At 33.9% G+C, this 19,390-nt stretch overlaps 1 protein-coding gene across 1 annotated transcript in view; it reads left to right on the forward strand.

Annotated features, from left to right (window-relative positions):
* The first annotated feature begins 7,006 nt into the window (after positions 1-7,006).
* LOC127726200 (la-related protein 1B-like) overlaps positions 7,007-19,390 on the forward strand; it is a 40,172-nt gene continuing 27,788 nt past the window's right edge. The window contains exons 1-4 of the mRNA XM_052233496.1: positions 7,007-7,900; positions 16,491-16,543; positions 17,522-17,578; positions 18,835-19,015. Coding sequence (XP_052089456.1) covers positions 7,597-7,900; positions 16,491-16,543; positions 17,522-17,578; positions 18,835-19,015 — 595 coding nt within the window. The 5' untranslated portion in view covers positions 7,007-7,596. The remainder of the gene's footprint in view (positions 7,901-16,490; positions 16,544-17,521; positions 17,579-18,834; positions 19,016-19,390) is intronic.

Here is a 19,390-nt window from a genome sequence, read left to right on the forward strand (position 1 = left end):
CCTGATATTATATGTTGAAACAACTCAGGAATGAAAAAGCAATGAAAAGAACGATTTTTTTACTCGAATTTCCACAAAGTTTAGGTAATCAATCGGTTAACATATCAGAAAGCAAAATACAGTACTATGATGATGGAAGTTTTTAACGACCTTGACTGGCTATACAGCCCTCGCACGGTCGGTACTATTACATGTTTTGAGACCTTCACAAAGCCTCCGCTGTTTTACACGCTTTTTTTCTAAATAAATAGAAAACATGGACTCAAACATGATAGGATATTTAACTTTTACACTTTAACAGAACACAAATCTCGCGTTACCAATAAATATTCTATAAACTTGAACTTTTGTAACGCTATTCCATTTCTTTTACAGTAAAACAATTAAACAGAATATGCTGATCTTAAACTACTGGAATTTGTTTAACAAAATTTATATTTTCTTCATATATCTATATTAATACATCATGAGTATCCCGACTTTTTGCCAGAATAATATTTGTTTTAGATCAAGAGGAAAAACCTACAAGATTAGACTGAATGACGAGCATCACCGACGGGATATAAAGTATGGCAAGCCGTTCTCGTCAAAACTATGTTTAAACCATTTTTTCGAAAAAATTACACACTTAGAATTAAAAAAATCACACTGAGATTTAAGAACCTAAAATAACACACTGAGAATCGAAATTACACACTAAGATTTTAAAATTACACACTGAGATTTGAAAAAAATGAAAAACACACACTGAGAATTTAAAATTATACACTGAGATTTTAAAAAGACACACTGAGATGAAATAAATTGAAAAACAGACAATGAGAATTGTTAATTACACAATGAGATTTCAAAAATACACACTGAGATTAATATGCAAATTACTAATGAATATTCATGAGATGAATAATTCAAAAGATTAATATTTTGGTCTCCCGAACTCGTCATTATAATGAAATGCAGTTCCTACAACCAACATTCGTAATAAATTTCAAGACTTAACAACTTTTTTTGCTAACTCATATTCATAAGTTTGTTGCCTATAATTCAGATTATTACTAACAGTATATCGGGATTATTTGCTTAAAATTGTTTCAGCATGGTCCCTTTTCAAAAGTCTTTCAACTGTTACCCTGATTTCGCAAGGTAATCTTTTATATTTTTGTTACGTATATATGCTATAATAGGCACTTGGGGAAAAATTCACTGCATTGTTTGTATTTTTGCAGATTGTTCCAATGTTTTCTTATAATTTTACTAAAGTTTTTCACCATTTGGTTATATTTTGTAATGAGAGTAAGTGGTTATTTTTCTTGTTCTAATGGTCTTTAATAACGTAGTTTTTCTATACGTTGTATTTTTAATGTTTTTTATAAAACATTTAGCGCCAAATTGAAAGACTAACGAGTTCTGTCCCCTAGTTGTTTTAAGCTTGTAATAGATTCAGATTAAGTATGCTAATTAGATATGTGCGCATAAAAAGTTCGCACAAATCTCAGTGTAATTTCAAATTCTCAGTGTGTGTTTTTCAGTTTATTTCATCTCAGTGTGTCTTTTTGAAATCTCATTGTGTAATTTTCAATTCTCAGTGTGTGTTTTTCAATTTTTGTAATCGCAGTGCGTTTTTATAAATCTCAGTGTGTAATTTTTAATTCTCAGTGTGTGTTTTTAGGTTTTTTAATCTCAGTGTGTGTTTTCTTTAATTCTCAGTGTGTAAATTTTTCGAAAAATGGTTTAAACATAGCTTTGGCGAGAACGGCTTGCCATAATAAAGCGTCCGCAATGGGAAGATCGTTCAGCAAATGCCTCTAGAATTTGGTTCAAGTTCGATGCTCTCAGATGTCTGTACAGGTCACTTGACTTTTAGTCACGCTTGTACAGTAGCTATTTATAATCTTTCATAACGAAGATTAATTGAAAAAAAAAATTTTACTCAGTGCCCGACGTCAAATTTGGACTGTCGCAGAACCCACGGCTGTAGCCACCATTCATCCTATTAAAAAAAAATGATATAGTCGTCGAAAATCTAACTAGAGCTATATAGCGATATATGGGAGATTTTAATATAAAGACAAGAAGTAGAAGTATATAATAAATGAAAACAACACTCAATAAATGCTTCGCGTCCGAAGCGCTTTCTTGTATTTATCTTCATTAGAAACGTTCAAACCTGAACATTTAAAAATCAGGCGATATGTCTGTAAATATGTCAACTCGGCCCGTGAAAGTTGGAACCGTATTTTTATTATTTTTTATTTCGTAATTTATCAGGTGGAACTATATGTAATTTTTTTAAAAGTATAAATCATGTCAGTTCCGAAGAACTGGCTACTGCTGACGATACCGTCCATCAGCAGTGGTATATATCCGACTGACATGTTTCTGTGGATATATATATATATATTTAATTCGTCTAAACAACAACCCAACAATGTTAGATCTGTAAATTTGCGTTAGCAAATTTTTTGTTCTTCCCTGGCCGGGATTCGAACTCATGCTACTGAGATATCGTGGCACCAAATCGCCTTGCACTATGCCCGACGCGCTAGACCACTCGACCACCTAGGCTCTATATATAATAAAGCTTTCGGTGGCCGGATGTTACCTTTCCTCGTCAGTTTTTATCTAGCGTCGTAACACAGTACATGATATATAAGGCATGAAGATGGAATTGTTACAGATCAGCTGAACTTTCTATTGTAAAGGATCCTACAAATTAATGTAAGATGCAGTCACAGAAATAATACCACATCTTACAATAGATATTTCAGCTGATCTGTAACAATTCCATCTTCATGCCTTATATATCATGTACTGTATTACGACGCTAGATTAAAACTGACGAGGAAAGGTAACACCCGGCCACCGAAAGCTTTATTATTGTGAAGCCTAGGTGGTCGTGTGGTCTAGCGCGTGGAATTTGTAGGATCCTTTACAATAGATAATTCAGCTGATCTGTAACAATTCCATCTTCATGCCTTATATATCATAACGCTATCGTTCTCATGTGTCAGTGGGCACCTGAGCTACACCCAACAATATATTATAATCTAAAAGATAATCGTTGTATATAAACCTCAGAGCTCTCTCTTGGTTGTCTCTGCCTTATTTACATCATTGGGTTCATTAAAGAAATGCCATGAAAGTGGACAAAATCAAAATTTTAAAGTATAAAGGTGTCGGAAAAATAGTTGATTTATTTAGTTGTTATAAGTTACTTCCAATTCATTTCAAAACGGATGTTTTAGCTCAGAATGGGTCAAAAACAATCAGGTCTCTGATGAAACATAGTAGAATTTATAAGTTGAACAACTGTGAATGATCGACCAAAGTCCGTTTTCAGAGACAAAGAAGCTGTGAAATGTCTATCATCTCTTCACGATAAATATGTTGTTGTTGTTCCTGCGGACAAAGCTTCAAATAATATTGTCTTTGTATGTAAAATCGTACTACTACGAGTGTCTTGTAAAAGAATTAGGAATAAACGAGCACTCAGGTAATCCCACATACAAAAGTATATCATTTGACAAGGATGAGATTTTGGCGAATCATAAGTGCTTCATGGCTTCAATGAACATTACATTGAACAGCAAATCTGAGGACTTACCTTGTTTGTATTGGATACCTAAGCTTCATAAAATTCCGTACAAACAACGGTACATTGCCGGCTCATCTGCATGTTCTAGAAAGGAATTGTCCATTAGAATGACAAAAATTCTGTCCGGGTGAAAGAGGGTCTTCAGAAATACTGTGAAACTGTTTACTAGCGTAGTGGTATTAACCATATGTAGATTGTCAAAAACTCTAAAGAACTTCTGGATAATTTTAAATCTCGATTTTCTCTGAAATTAATTGTATCAATTTAGCAAACTTTTGTTTTTTCAACTCTGTATACCACCATTCCCAATGTGAAATTGAAAAATCGTCTAAAAGAAATAATTCACAATGCTTTTCAATATAAAAATTTGGAGGCAGACTTTTTCAACAAATTGTATGCATTCCTATGGGAACGAACTGTGAGCCTCTCCTTGCCGACCTCTTCTTATTTTCATATGAGTCGGAGTTTCTTCAGACACTTGTCAAAAACAAGAAGAACAAAGAAGCCAGATCATTTAATTCCACATTCAGATATATTGATAATGTTTTTTCCATTAACAATCCTAACTTTTCTGACTGGGTTTCATTAATATATCCTCCAGAACTAGAAATTAAAGAAACAACAGACACGGCTTCCTCCGCCTCATTTTAAGACTTATACCTCGGATTTGATATAAGCGGTCACCTCAGTACCAGAATTTATGACAAACGAGACGATTTTAATTTTGAAATTATCAATTCCCCCCACCTTTGTAGCAATATACCAACTTCCCCTGCACATGGGATATACATTTCCCAACTCATTCGGTATTCAAGAGCTTGCAGCTGCTACCCGGACTTTATAAAACGTCACCAGTGTCTGACCAGAAAGTTGATGAACCAGGGTTATGTCAAAGAACGTCTCGTCCTTTTTCTAAAAAAGTTTATCGGAAGATACCAAGACATTGTTGATAAATATTCCGTACAGTGGCGGATCCAGGGGGGGGGGGGGCGGTTCCGGGTGTTGGAACCCCCCTTTTTTTGACGATCAATGCATTTGAATGGGGACATATAGTTGGAACCCCCCTTTATCCTGGGTTAGGAACCCCCCTTTTATAAATGGCAGGGTCCGCCCCTGCCGTACCAACTTCAAAAATAATACATGATGGTCTTGAATATAAATAAGAAGATGTGGTATGAGTGCCAACGAGACAACTTTTCATCCAAGTCACCATGTGTAAAAAGTAAACAATTATAGGTCAAAGTACGGCTTTCAACACGGATCCTTGGCTCACACCGAACAGTAAACTATAAAGGACCCCAAAATGACTAATGTAAAACAATTCAAACAGGAAAACCAACGGTCTAATCTAAATAAAAAAATCGTAAGGGTTCCGCGGAACCCAGTGTCTCGCCTACTTTTGCTGTTTATCACAGGCTCAACAAAAATGAGGAAAAAAATGAATAAAAATATTCCTCTCTATACTATCTTTTGATTGTAAGTAGCTTCTGTCCATGTTTGGTAAAAATCCAGGATAGTTTATGAATCTAATAAATGTTTTAAAAACTATAACTGCAGACTGTATGTAATGTTAACTGGAAGAAAAACTAAGTCCATTTATAAGTAAAATACGGAAAAAATGGAACAAAATTTTAACAAAAATTCCTTCTAGATACTAGCTTTTAATCATAAACAAGCTTCTGTCCAAGTTTGGTACAAATCCAGGATAGTTTAAGAAAGTTGTTTAAATTTTAAAAACTTTAACCACAGAGTGAATGTAATGTTAACTGGCAGAAAAACTAAGTCCATTTATAAGTAAAATACGGAAAAAATGGAATTTTTTTTTTACAAAATTTACTTCTGGATACTATCTTATGATCATAAACAAGCTTCTTTCCAAGTTTGGTAGAAATCCAGGATAGTTTAAGAAAGTTATTAAAATTTCAAAAACTTTAACCACAGAGTGAATATTTGTGGACGCCGCCGACGGAATGTAGGATCGCTATGTCTCGCTTTTCAAGTTCGACAAAAGTCGAAGGCTCGACAAAAACGAGAAACGAGAAACACTTATGAACCACACCAACAAACGACAACCACTGAACCATTGAAGTATAGATTCTAGGTACTGACGTTGTTTATCATCTTAATTACGTGTTATAGTGTTCTTTTATTTGTCTTTGTAAATTATTACCTTTACTGTTTAGTTCATTTTTGGTAATATCCTTTTGGCGTGGCTCGGTACTTATGCATCCCGCCAATGTGTTATTGTGCTGTGGTATTTTTTTGTATTCTTGTCTTTCATTTTTGCTTATGTGCTTTGTCTATATGCCATTTTGTTTTTCTTTGATGACATATTTGTTTGTTTTTATAGTGATTAAATATATAAATAAAGGCAACAGTAGTATACCGCTGTTCGAAACTCATAAATCGATAGAGATAAAAACAAATCCGGGTTACAAACTAAAACTGAGGGAAACGCATCAAATATAAGAGGAGAACAACGACAAAACAAAAACACAACATTAAAATGTAACACACACAGAAACGAACTATAATGTAACAATGGCCATTTTCCTGACTTGGTACAGGACATTTTAAGAAAAAAATTATTATAACACAATGTTGACTGCTGTACCCCTTTTTGACATTTTTTACCTATTATGTCTGTTTGTTTTGTTCACACATTGTTGTCACTATAATGGAATTAAATGCGACTGTCATACAAGTGTGAGGTTTTGCTAGCTATAAAACCAGGTTTAATCCACCATTTTCTAAATAAGGAAATGCCTGTACCAAGTCAGGAATATGACAGTTGTTTTCCATTCGTTTGATGTGTTTGAGCTTTTGATCAGTTTGCGATTTGGTAAGGGATCGACTTTCCGATTTGAATTTTCCTTGGAGTTCGGTATTTTTATTATTTTACTTTTTACATAATGTTTGGAAATAAAAAAAATAGGTTATAAAGTAAATATTCCCAAAAGTTTGACAACATCGTCACATTAAATTGTTAAATCCTGGGTATTTTAAGGTAGGATTTAAACTATGGGTTTTTCTACCAATAGCAATGACCGGAAATTTGTAAGGGTTTTCTTGTATTTTATTTATTTTAAACCAATTTATAAGCTCGCCATACTCCTGTCCAAGGGTTTCAATATTAACCATGATTGAATGACAGATTAGGAATCGCTATCCAATTTGTCCATAACTTGAACTCGTTAGTGACATAAACAAATCAGCGTTTACTTAAATAGATTTTGATATTAATGGAAGTCATATGAGTTTGAGCTACTCTGTTACAGTAGATTCAGCGTGCAGGTCTGACAAGCTTCTTTGAAAGATAATACTTGTACGTTTTCTATTTAAGCGTTGTAACGATGATGAATCAACGTGATATATGTGATTTAATCCGATTCCCACACATGCGTGGTCCTTTCCAAACTGTAAATGGCGACATGTGCTCGATGAGAATTTCATATTTTCTCATGCCATGTTAGCCTGCAAGTTTTCGTAGATAATTGGTTGTCATCGGGTTTGTTACACTCAGAACTGGTGTTAGGATTTAAAATTATCGACAGAAGGGAAAATTCATATCAGTTTGTTTTATTTCGAATGTAAACATTGTGCTCTTGCAGACAACGTGGCTTCACATCTTTTGATTTTAAAAATTGTATTGTAGATGAATTTGCGCATTTTAGTAGTGTAACGGAAAAATTCTTGTAGAATTCATACCAGAGAACCTTTAGGAATTTGTTAATACTGGTGTCAACGTCGATTTAATCGTTGTGCACAAAAAATCTGTAAATAGACACGTTCTGTTGACTAGATTTAAAACGAGGCTCTGTGTTGGAGATAATTTTTGCATATTGTCGACGAAATACTTTTAAGCTTCTCATTACTACTTGTAATTGTTAAATTGAAATATTTTATTATTCCACGATGGACTGATGCATTATCGTTTGTTACAACAATTGTATTAAAATATTTTGAGGAAAACGTCTTGAAGGGAGTTTCAGTAGACAGACATGGCTACAGCTGTAGGGTCAAATGCTCCCAGTGAACATTTTCAATCTGACATGGCCTCGGAGGAAAGAGGAGACTCTGGCAGCACAGTTAATAATAATGAAGAGTGTCCACCAAAACAAGGGACAGATGACAATGTAGAAAATGAAACTGCTGTTGAAGATGAAAAATCAGAAAAGGAGAAGACGAAAGTGAAGAAATTTGACAATAAAAATTATGTTGAAGCCCCTCTTCCCAAGTCAAACCCATGGAATAAAAATGCACAACCAACTAGTCCTCCAGCCCAGATTGTTAAAAAACCAACAGGTAAATTAAATTTTAGTTAACACTGAAAATAAAGACCAATCCAGAAAGGAACATGTGTACATACTGTGCTGTCTACGAGAATCCAGATCCTTTCACCGAGATTCACGTTCGCCCTAGTACCTGTTTGCCCAGGGTCCATTCATCCTGATTTTTTTTTTTTTTTTTTTAATGTTGTCTAGTTGCATCATGTTTATTATTTGAACAGAGTATGTTAAAGTTTGTTGAAAAATTTGTCGAATATAAAATTTGCTGCAACCAAATAATTTTCTTTGATTTGCATAGTTGAATACTGGAATACAATGTATTTATCTTTACTGATATTTGTTAACAATTTTAATAATTCTAGTCAGTCAATTTATGCAGTATAAGTGAACTTATAAATCCATTTCATGTTTTACAATTCATATATCATTGGCTTTACTCATTCCAAGCTGACTAGTTTATCAAAACAAGATGTCGTTTTGATTATTAATCCATCAAAGATAATTATTACAACAATCAGTGAGAATTATTATTATGAACAATGAATGCTCCAAAACAAGCCATCAACTTTTAAATATTTCCATGTGTTTTCATGAATTTCGAGAATTAATACCATATAGATATCTGAATAAGTTTATTAAACTTTAATACCCTTAATATTAATATTTTTTAATAAAAGTAAGGAGAACGAATCCAGGGCGAACGGACTCTATGGGCGAACGGACCCGATACCTGTCTACGATAACCCGCACAAACATTTAGAAATAATAATTGCTACATCCGAGAAAAACTGATGAAATGTTTTTCTGGATAGGCATGACAGGGACCAGATTTCATAGGAAATTGCAGTTAACAATAATATATCAATTTTATTGATACCTGCAAAATTTTCCATTTGCAAATTGTATCTTTTTTGTGCTTACATGTAGCATCAGGATACTTAGTACTCTATTTGTGTCATTGCCCCATATAAGCTGTTTTACATTTTTGTCGAGCCTTCGACTTTTGTCGAAAAAGCGAGACATAGCGATCCTACATTCCGTCAGCAGCGTCCACAAATATTCACTCTGTGGTTAAAGTTTTTGAAATTTTAATAACTTTCTTAAACTATCCTGGATTTCTACCAAACTTGGACAGAAGCTTGTTTATGATCATAAGATAATATTCAAAAGTAAATTTTGTAAAAAAAAAATTCCATTTTTTCAGTATTTTACTTATAAATGGACTTAGTTTTTCTGCCAGGAAACATTACATTCACTCTGTGGTTAAAGTTTTTGAAATTTTAATAACTTTCTTAAACTATCCTGGATTTCTATCAAACTTGGAAAGAAGCTTGTTTATGATCATAAGATAGTATCCAGAAGTAAATTTTGTAAAAAAAAAATTCCCATTTTTTCCGTATGTTACTTATAAATGGACTTAGTTTTTCTGCCAGTTAACATTACGATCACTCTGTGGTTAAAGTTTTTAAAATTTTAACAACTTTCTTAAACTATCCTGGATTTGTACCAAACTTGGACAGAAGCTTGTTTATGATTAAAAGCTAGTATCTAGAAGGAAATTTTGTTAAAATTTTGTTCCATTTTTTCCATATTTTACTTATAAATGGACTTCATTTTTCTTCCAGTTAACATTACATACAGTCTGCAGTTTAAGTTTTTAAAACATTTATTAGATTCATAAACTATCCTGGATTTTTACCAAACTTGGACAGAAGCTACTTACAATCAAAAGATAGTACAGAGAGGAATATTTTTATTAATTTTTTTCCTCATTTTTGTTGAGCCTGTGATTAACAGCAAAAGTAGGCAAGACACTGGGTTCCGCGGAACCCTTACGAATTTTTGAATAGAAAATTATTTATTGAACATGTATAGCAATGTTTAATTAAAAGCACATTTATATATGTTTAAAATTCAGCTATTTATTTTGGTGGCACTTCCTGCTTCTGCTTTTTCTTCTTCTTTATTCTTCCCTCCACTATCTGGAGTACCACTACTTTTGTAGTGTGATACGGTTTAGTAACTATTACTGTAAGCAACTGTGTGCATTTGCAGGAAACAATTTACAGTGAGAAAAAATTTGTTGCACTAACCAGTATAATTTCGCCTATAACTCAATTGTTCAAGATACTGATATAAAGGATATCAACACTGCCTGGCGTACCCACCACCAAGTTAAAATCGCAACGGCAGATTGTCACATCTAATTATAAGCTAGGGATTCTATCCCAGCAGGGTGCTCAATTTAAAACATGAAGCACAAGTAGCATTAAAGTATTTTACTATGTAATTCACTATTATACGTGTAGAGATCTGTTCCATCACCATACAATGCACATCCAGTATGTGGCCTTTGATGGCCTTTTAACGCATTTAAGGTGGTACGACTCCAGACACCAGTCTCAAACTATAGATCCATATATACCTATACAGGCATACTAAACACTTCCACTCGGCAGCGGCGGTGCCAACAATGTATTAGTTTGTGATTAGGTCTAGTTTATGGTGAACCACTAGTGGTAGGTCAATGATGTTTGGTATGCAGTTGTATTAGCATTGGCGCATCTCATTTCCATGGAGATTATTTGGCCATGCCCCCTCAGTCATGGTCTATTGACTAAAACTTTTGCTTAGTTTACATGTATTAGTTTGTGATTAGGGAACCACTAGTGGTAGGTCAATGATATTTGGTATGCAGTTGTATAAGCATTGGCATATCTCATTTCCATGGAGATTATTTGACTCCGCCCCCTCAGTCATAGTCAATTGACTTTGAAACTTTTGCTTAGTTTACATGTATTAGTTTGTGATTAAGTCAGTTTATGGGGAACCACTAGTGGTAGGTCAATGATATTTGGTATGCAGTTGTATAAGCATTAGCATATCTTATTTCCATGAAGATTTTTTGACTCCACCCCCTCAGTCATGGTCTATTGACTTTGAACTTTTTGCTTAGTTTACATGTATTAGTTTGTGATTAGATCAGTTTTAGATGAAGTCAATGATATTTGGTATGCAAATTTATTGGCATTTGCAAGTCTTTTTCCATGGAGATTATATAGCCCCATCCCTTTATCATGGTTCATTGATTTTGAAATTTTTACATAGTTTACAAGTTAATGTTTGTGGTTAGCTAGGTTTGTTTAAAGGGAAGACTTATGATAAGTCAATTGTATTTGGTATGCAGTTGTATTAGCATTGGCACATCTCATTTCCAAGGAGATTGTTTAGCAATGTACCTTCAGTCATGCTTCATTGACTTTGAATATTTGCATAACTTGCATGTTAAAGTATTGCTAATTTAATTTCAACCTTTGCATTATCAAAATTACAAAGAGGCGAGACATATCTCTGTGTTAACAGTTTATTTAATGACCTTTTTAAAAATGCATTGTACCTCAACCACTTTTAAAGAGGACTCTTAAACAACTCATGTAGAAATCTCTGTAAGAATGTAAGAATAAGCCTGTCTCCGCCGGAAGAAAGCAAATTAAATACAACATTCTTAATAGGTTTTATGAAGTCTCAAAGAATTGAATTGAAATTTGCATTATTTGTGAGAGGCCAGTAATTGTTTTCAAACTCATTTTAAGATTCCAATATTCCTAGTTTTGCATATTGATCCAATTTAGAAATGATACATGTACATGTACATATATTAGGTCAACATATCTTGTGTTATCTATCTATATATTGTGGTCATGTGACCAAGATATACATGTACAATGTAACATACAAGTGACAAAATATTTGCTGCAGAGTTTGATTTTGCTGTGAGGTAAATATTTATCCTATATTTGATTGGTTATACTGGATTACCACATGTTACATGTTAGTTCTGATGAACTGACAGTTTATTGATTGTGATACAATTCTGTTGTGAGAATTTGACAGGTGGTTAGCTCCAATTTCAGTACATGCAGAAATATTTTGACTGAAGAGTCAGTGAAATCTTAACAACTGTACAAACATATTTATTTGCATGGACAACATTCTACTTAACTTTAAAAACAAGTATACTGCAGTTAAAATTGGTACTGTCCTAACTTGGGAAAGTATGGAATTATTGTCCATATGTTCACATCTACAAAATGACATGACTCCATTGTGATTCATTCTAACTTTGAACCTGATTGTTGTTGTCGACAAACTTGACACAAGTAAACTTAAATCACATATTGTCATCTTCTTTATATAACACCATATCTGGCCCAAAAGACTCTGTATGAACTAGAGGCAACTTCTCTTCATTATAAGAAGACGTGTCACATCTAATTGTAAGAAGACGTGTCACGCTATGCACATGTGTTCCTCCTGAACACAAAAATCCCAAGTCTCCAAATCTTTATTCCTATATGCATTTGAGGTGTGGATTAGGATTTTGAAAACATGGGTGTCCCAACAAGGAAACGTTAGGAATGGGACTTGAAAAAAGTCTGCATTAACCATATGTATTTCTCCTAAAGGGTCCTTGGCCTCCTCCCCCTACATCTGCTTCTGCTTGTAACAGGATTTCTCTGATTTTGTTAATACACATATTACAGGATTTTCCTTGTTGTAACGGACAGATTTATATATTCAAACTTGTACCAGGAAAAGTGTACAACATTATATATTTTGGTAATTTGTTACAATTTTTTTGGATCTTGATCTTCAGAAATATCTCAACAAGACTTTTGTGTCCAGAAATGTTTACTTTTTGGATTTATATGACATGTACTTTGTATTATCTGCACCACACTACACATTGTATCTAATTCTTTTGAACTAATTAAAATTTAAGCAAAATTTCGTAGAATATTTACCATGTATTGCCAATGTGTACCATACCTCCTCTTATAATTTTTGTCGAGCCTTCGACTTTTGTCGAAAAAGCGAGACATAGCGATCCTACATTCCGTCGGCGTAGTCGGCGGCGGCGTCCACAAATATTCACTCTGTGGTTAAAGTTTTTGAAATTTTAATAACTTTCTTAAACTATCCTGGATTTCTACCAAACTTGGACAGAAGCTTGTTTATGATCATAAGATAGTATCCAGAAGTAAATTTTGTAAAAAAAATAATCCAGTTTTTCCGTATTTTACTTATAAATGGACTTAGTTTTTCTGCCAGTTAACATGACATTCACTCTGTGGTTAAAGTTTTTAAAATTTTAATAACTTTCTTAAACTATCCTGGATTTCTACCAAACTTGGACAAAAGCTTGTTTATGATCATAAGATAGTATCCAGAAGTAAATTTGTAAAAAACAAAATTCCATTTTTTCCGTATTTAACTTATAAATGGACTTAGTTTTTTCTGCCAGTTAACATTACATTCACTCTGTGGTTAAAGTTTTTAAAATTCTAATAACTTTCTTAAACTATCCTGGATTTGTACCAAACTTGGTTAGAAGCTTGTTTATGATCAAAAGCTAGTATCTTGAAGGAAATTTAAAAAAATTTTGTACCTGATTATCAGTATTTTACTTATAAATGGACTTAGTTTTTCTGCCAGTTTACATTACATACAGTCTGCAGTTAAAGATTTAAAACATTTATTAGATTCATAAACTATCCTGGATTTTTACCAAATTGGGACAGAAGCTTCTTACAATCAAAAGATTGTATCGAAAGTAATATTGTTATTATTTTTTTTCCTCATTTTTGTTGAGCCTGCGATTAACAGCAAAAGTAGGCGAGACACTGGGTTCCGCAGAACCCTTACGAATTTTTTTTATACAAATTAATTTTTGGGGTTCCCATTAGCAAATCATTTTGCAAGGAGCAGGGGGTATCATTTGTGAGCACCAACTGTACCTAAAGTTAATAGTGGATTTATTATGATGTTGAGCGTAAGAATTTTTCAAATTTTTATGCCCCGCCGTACAGAGGGGGCATTATGTTTTACCCTTGTCTGTCTGTACATCCCTCCGTCCGTCCGTACGTCCCAAAGTTGTTTTCCGTTCTCCACTAGTTTGCCTCAACCAAATGTTATGAAACTTATACACTATGCTTATTACCACAAAACACAGATCAAGTTTGAATTTTGGTGGCGTCACTTTTACCGTTCTAGAGTTATGCCCTTTACAAATGGAAAAATTGCTAAATATTTCGTTTCAGTTCTCTAACTTTAGTTTGCCTCAGCCAAATGTTATGAAACTTATGCACAATGCTAATTACCACAAAACTCAGATCAAGTTTGAGTTATGGTGGTGTCACTTTTACTTTAGAGTTATGCTTTTCAGTACTCTAACTTTAGTTTGCCTCAACTAAATGTTGTGAAACGTATACACAAAATGCTTATTTCCACAAAACCAAGTACAACTTTGGGTAGTGTCACTTTTACAGTTCTTGAGTTTTGTCCCTTTATAACGTTATATGCAAGCGGGGGCATCATCTGTGTTCCATGGACACATTCCACATTTATTCCTTAATATTAACCTCATCTGGCATTTACCATTTCCTGATTGTGGACCTTGTACTCTTTCAAACAATTGAACAAATTAAAATAAAACTTGACAATATTGATAATTGGGTGTCTAGATAATATTTGGTTTATCAACCAACATGGCCACAATGGCTAATATAAGAAGTTGATGATGAATTGCAATAAATGGTCCTTGATTACTTTAACAATGACACTTATAAGAGTTGTAAAAATCTAGTTTGCTATCATTTGGCAGCCTCTTGTTACCTTTTATTTCCATTTTTGTTTCCAAGATCTTCACCTCTGAAACTACTGAGCAAATTCAAACTAAACACGAAATGAATGATCCTTAGTGTGTTTAGATTTTTGTTTATGAATTTGAATGCCAAAGGCTCCAGATTCATTCATCAATAAAAACTGGCTGCCACAATATAGCCAACATTGCTGAAAGATTAAGTGAAACACCAACAATCAATCAGTCAATATAATGTGACCTATCAACCAACATGGCCTTTTATAGCTGACTATACAGTATATAGGTTTGGTCATTGTTGGAGACTGGGCAACCCTTAAGGAATTCTTTGTTTCGTATTGCCTACCCATGACTTGTAGGATTGGGTAGGTAGGAAGGAATTTTTTTGGCCAACAACATAAGTGACATGTTTTAGAAAAGAAAACAACGTAAGAACAGGAAAAGATCTTTTAAAAAAAAAATTCATAAAATTTTTTCGGTGGGCTGCTTTTTATTTGGGTAGGTAGGCAACATCAAACAATTTATTTTGACCAGGTATAGTGACTTCTTATTGCTTAGATCCGTGTCACTCTGGTGGATAGTTGTTTAATTGGCAATCATACTGCATTTCTTTATTTTTATGATGACCACCACGACTTAAAGTAGGTCAAAGAGTTAAAATGTCATACCACATCTTCCTATATCTAAGTAATTTTCATATATAGATATAAAAAGATGTGGTATGAGTGCCAATGAGATAACTCTCTATCCAAGTCAAAATTTGTAAAAGTAAACCATTATAGGTCAAAGTACGGCCTCAACAGGGAGCCTTGGCTCACACCGAACAGCAAGCTATAAAGGGCCCCAAAAATGACTAGTGTAAAACCATTCAAACAGGAAAACCAACGGTCTAATCTATATAAAAAACAAGAAAAGAGATACACGTATGAACCACATCAACAAACGACAACCACTGAACATCAGGTTCCTATATGTCTAACGACAACCACTGAACATCAGGTTCCTATATGTCTAACGACAAGCACTGAACATCAGGTTCCTATATGTCTAACGACAACCACTGAACATCAGGTTCCTATATGTCTAACGACAACCACTGAACATCAGGTTCCTATATGTTTAACGACAACCACTGAACATCAGGTTCCTATATGTCTAACGACAACCACTGAACATCAGATTCCTATATGTTGAACAACAACCACTGAACATCAGGTTCCTATATGTCTAACGACAACCACTGAACATCAGGTTCCTATATGTTTAACGACAACCACTGAACATAGGTTCCTATATGTTTAACGACAACCACTGAACATCAGGTTCCTATATGTCTAACGACAACCACTGAACATCAGGTTCCTATATGTCTGGTTAACTGTAGTAGCAACAGTTAGAACATTAGAAATCAGACAGGAGAAAAATGCTTGAAGAAGTTTCAGACATTTCTTGTTGGATTTATTGATTTTTAATGATGATTTTATTTAAATTAGCAGTTTTGTATATTATCTTGAAAACTTACAAGGATAGAAAAAATGGTACACAAGAAAATTGCTAAACCTACAAATAAACTTGTTGGTTATATTTTGATGATTGCTTAGGGTAGGTCCACTTGATTTTGGTTTGGGGGAGGGTGGGGGCGCTTGCATGTATGTAAGTAATACTTTTTTTCCAGATTTCCAGTATAATTTATTTATACTAGATGAACAATTCAGGCTCAATGGTAGATTATTTTTTTAATCAATTATTTTGGGGTTTTCCATAACAAAACAAGGACTTTTCCGTACTGACGGTAAGAAGAAGGTTTAAGAGTTCATTATGTTCTTTTTTAATGACTTGTACATTCTCCATTCTTGTTGATAGATGTATTATGCAATAAAGAAATGTTATTTCTAGGTATAAATGTCAAACAGTGATAACATATTGTTCTATTGATATTTTACAGGTGATGAAGTGAAAGTTATTAAACCTAAAACAGATGTCAACAAAACAACTCAGGTAAGCACAGGTGAAAACCTGCATAAGACCTGTAGAATAATCAGAAAAAAGTCAGTCTAGAGCAAATAAAGGCTGAATGATAAGAATAAAAATAATTAAATCACAAAAAAATGTTACAGTAAAGGCAGGTGAAAACCTGCAAAATAAAACACATTAGTGATGTCACAGATGTGAACCTGTTGACACCACAATGATTTACATCAGAACAAAATAAAAAAATTACCTATAGCCTTTTCTGTAGAATTTATTATAACCATTATTAGTATCCATAAAAGTACAAATTTTGGTACCCACAAAAATAAGCAAATCATTAAAGATCAGTTTCACTTTTTACTACATTGTCCAAAGCTGCTGCTTCATGGATGTGTGGCTAAAAATGTCAAATTTTCAAGTTAAGGTGGGAAAAAAAGTTAAGGATGAGTTTGTTCTCTGAATGATTGGCTAGACAACAAACTTCTTCCTATACAAGCATATGTTGGTAAATGATATTTTTTATGCCCCCACCGTAGCGGATGGGGCATTAAGTGTTGCCCTTGTCCGTCTGTCGTGTACATCCCCAAAATAGGTTTTTCGTTCTCTAACTTTAGTTTACCAAAACCAAATGTTTTAAAACTTATACACAATGCTTATTACCACAAAACACAGATCAAGTTCGAAATTGGGTGGCGTCACTTTTACGGTTCATGAGTTATGCCCCTTTATAAATATAAAAATTGCTGAATTTTTCGTTTCCGTTATCTAACTTTAGTTTGCACCAACCAAATATTATGAAACTTATACACAATGCTTATAATCACAAAGCGGTCTTAACTAGGTGAATCTTGTATCTGTATGTGGAAGTTGACTCGTGCATATTTACAAGTGGGGGGGGCATCTGTGGCCCATAGACACATTCTCCATTTATTTCTTTATATTTTTTATTTAATATGCGTTAGAGAGCACATCACTATACCATCAAATAAACAATGTCTTTTGTAGGCTTCCTCCGCTAGTCTAAGTGATGAGAATTGGCCAGCATTACACGAAGTTACTGAGGTAAGTCTCCAATATACAATACACAAAAGGCATGCTTAGAGAAAAGAAATTGAAAAAAGATGATACAAATATTTCTGAATAAGATGATTGACTAGGTATATTGTCAGCAATGTGGAGATGATGTATATTTCTATCCGTGTTTCACCTGAGTAAACATTGATTACACCTGATGATTCTGATCCACATTTTAGGTAATTCATGTTTCACCTGAGTAAACTGATCACACCTGATGATTCTGAGCCACATTTTAGGTATTTATCCGTGTTCCACCTGAGTAAACTGAATATACCTGATGATTCTGATCCACATTTTAGGTATCCTTGTTTCACCTGAGTAAACTGATTACACCTGATAATTCTGATCCACATTTTAGGTAATTTGTGTTTCACCTGAGTAAACTGATCACACCTGATGATTCTGATCCACATATGCATTTTAGGTATTGCCATCCTTTGGTCATTAAGGGAAAACATCTCCTTTTTACCTTAACTTTTCATGCTTACCCTAACATATTTTATGGATGTTATTGCCTGTTTTGGGTCAGCACCATTTAACTCCAGAACATTTCTGTATAAACAAAGTCTTATGTAAAACATTAAAACAAAAAATTAAAAACATTTTTTAATACCTTCCTAGCCTTTTTTCGGCCAGGCGTCAGGAAACTTTTTATTGCCAAAAAAAAAAAAAACCATGAAACAGTTCACCAGCAATTTAATTGTCCTCTGATAAGCCAGGCATGTTATCTCATACACAATGATATTGTCCTTTTAACCAGGACAGCCCACTTGTACATTCTAGTTTGCCAATACAACAGGACTTTTTCTTGTTAAATAGACTGTTTCTGAAAATAAGGGCTACTAGTTAAAGGACACATGCCCATAATATCCCAATCAAATGTTAACTAATGTACCATATACTTGAAGGGAATTGATACAAAAACTTTATAATGCTATACACTAGTCATTAAAGTAACCAATGAAACTTGCCGTAAAGAACTGTTCATCAGGTATCCATTAAAAAAATAAAACAAACCTACAATATTGTTTACCCTAAATTGCACACATCAATGGATTCCTATCGAAGGTCAGTGGTTTTCTCCGGGCAATCAGGCTTCCTCCACCAATAAAAACTGCCCGTCACGAAATAGCCCAAAAGCGGTGCTTAAAAGTGGCGTTAAAAGACCAAAAATCAAATCAATCAATCACACATCAATGGATATCAGATGATCATATCTGTCAAAAACCATTTATTTTTAGACACAGACATCAAAGAAACCAATGAAAACTGCTGTTACAAACCAACCATCTGCTGGCTCATCAGGCAGCCAATCACAGGGCAGTGATTCAGGGGGAGAAGATTCCTCAAAGGAAAATAAAGATACTTCCAGTAATAATGGAGATGGTCCTGGAACTCCTAGGCGTAGCCGGGGAATTCGCAGTAAGTATTTATTGGTTAAGGAATTCCTGATTAGTTAGTATTAGTCTTTGAACTCCTGATCTTGGCTGAGGTGAAAAATGCAAATTTGCAATGGAATTATTTTAACTGAGCAAGAAAAAGAAAAGATTGTATTGGTCTTGGAAATCTCAGGCTTAAATGAGAAAAAACAACAATAAGCTTGTTTTGGACATGAAATTAAAAAAAAAAACCATTGCTGAAGGACAGATTTTGAGCCAGGGCTTGAGAGACTGCCAACCTGAATGTGTGATAAATCCAGGGTTCACTGCCTAATGAAGCAATTTTAGGGCAGGGAGGATTCATTTTACGAAGAAATCATAATGGTTAATGAACTGGAACAGTGCTATATTAAGACTG

This window comes from Mytilus californianus, unplaced genomic scaffold (genome assembly GCF_021869535.1).
Source record: "Mytilus californianus isolate M0D057914Y unplaced genomic scaffold, xbMytCali1.0.p SCAF_17, whole genome shotgun sequence".
Taxonomy (NCBI): Eukaryota; Metazoa; Mollusca; class Bivalvia; order Mytilida; family Mytilidae; genus Mytilus; species Mytilus californianus.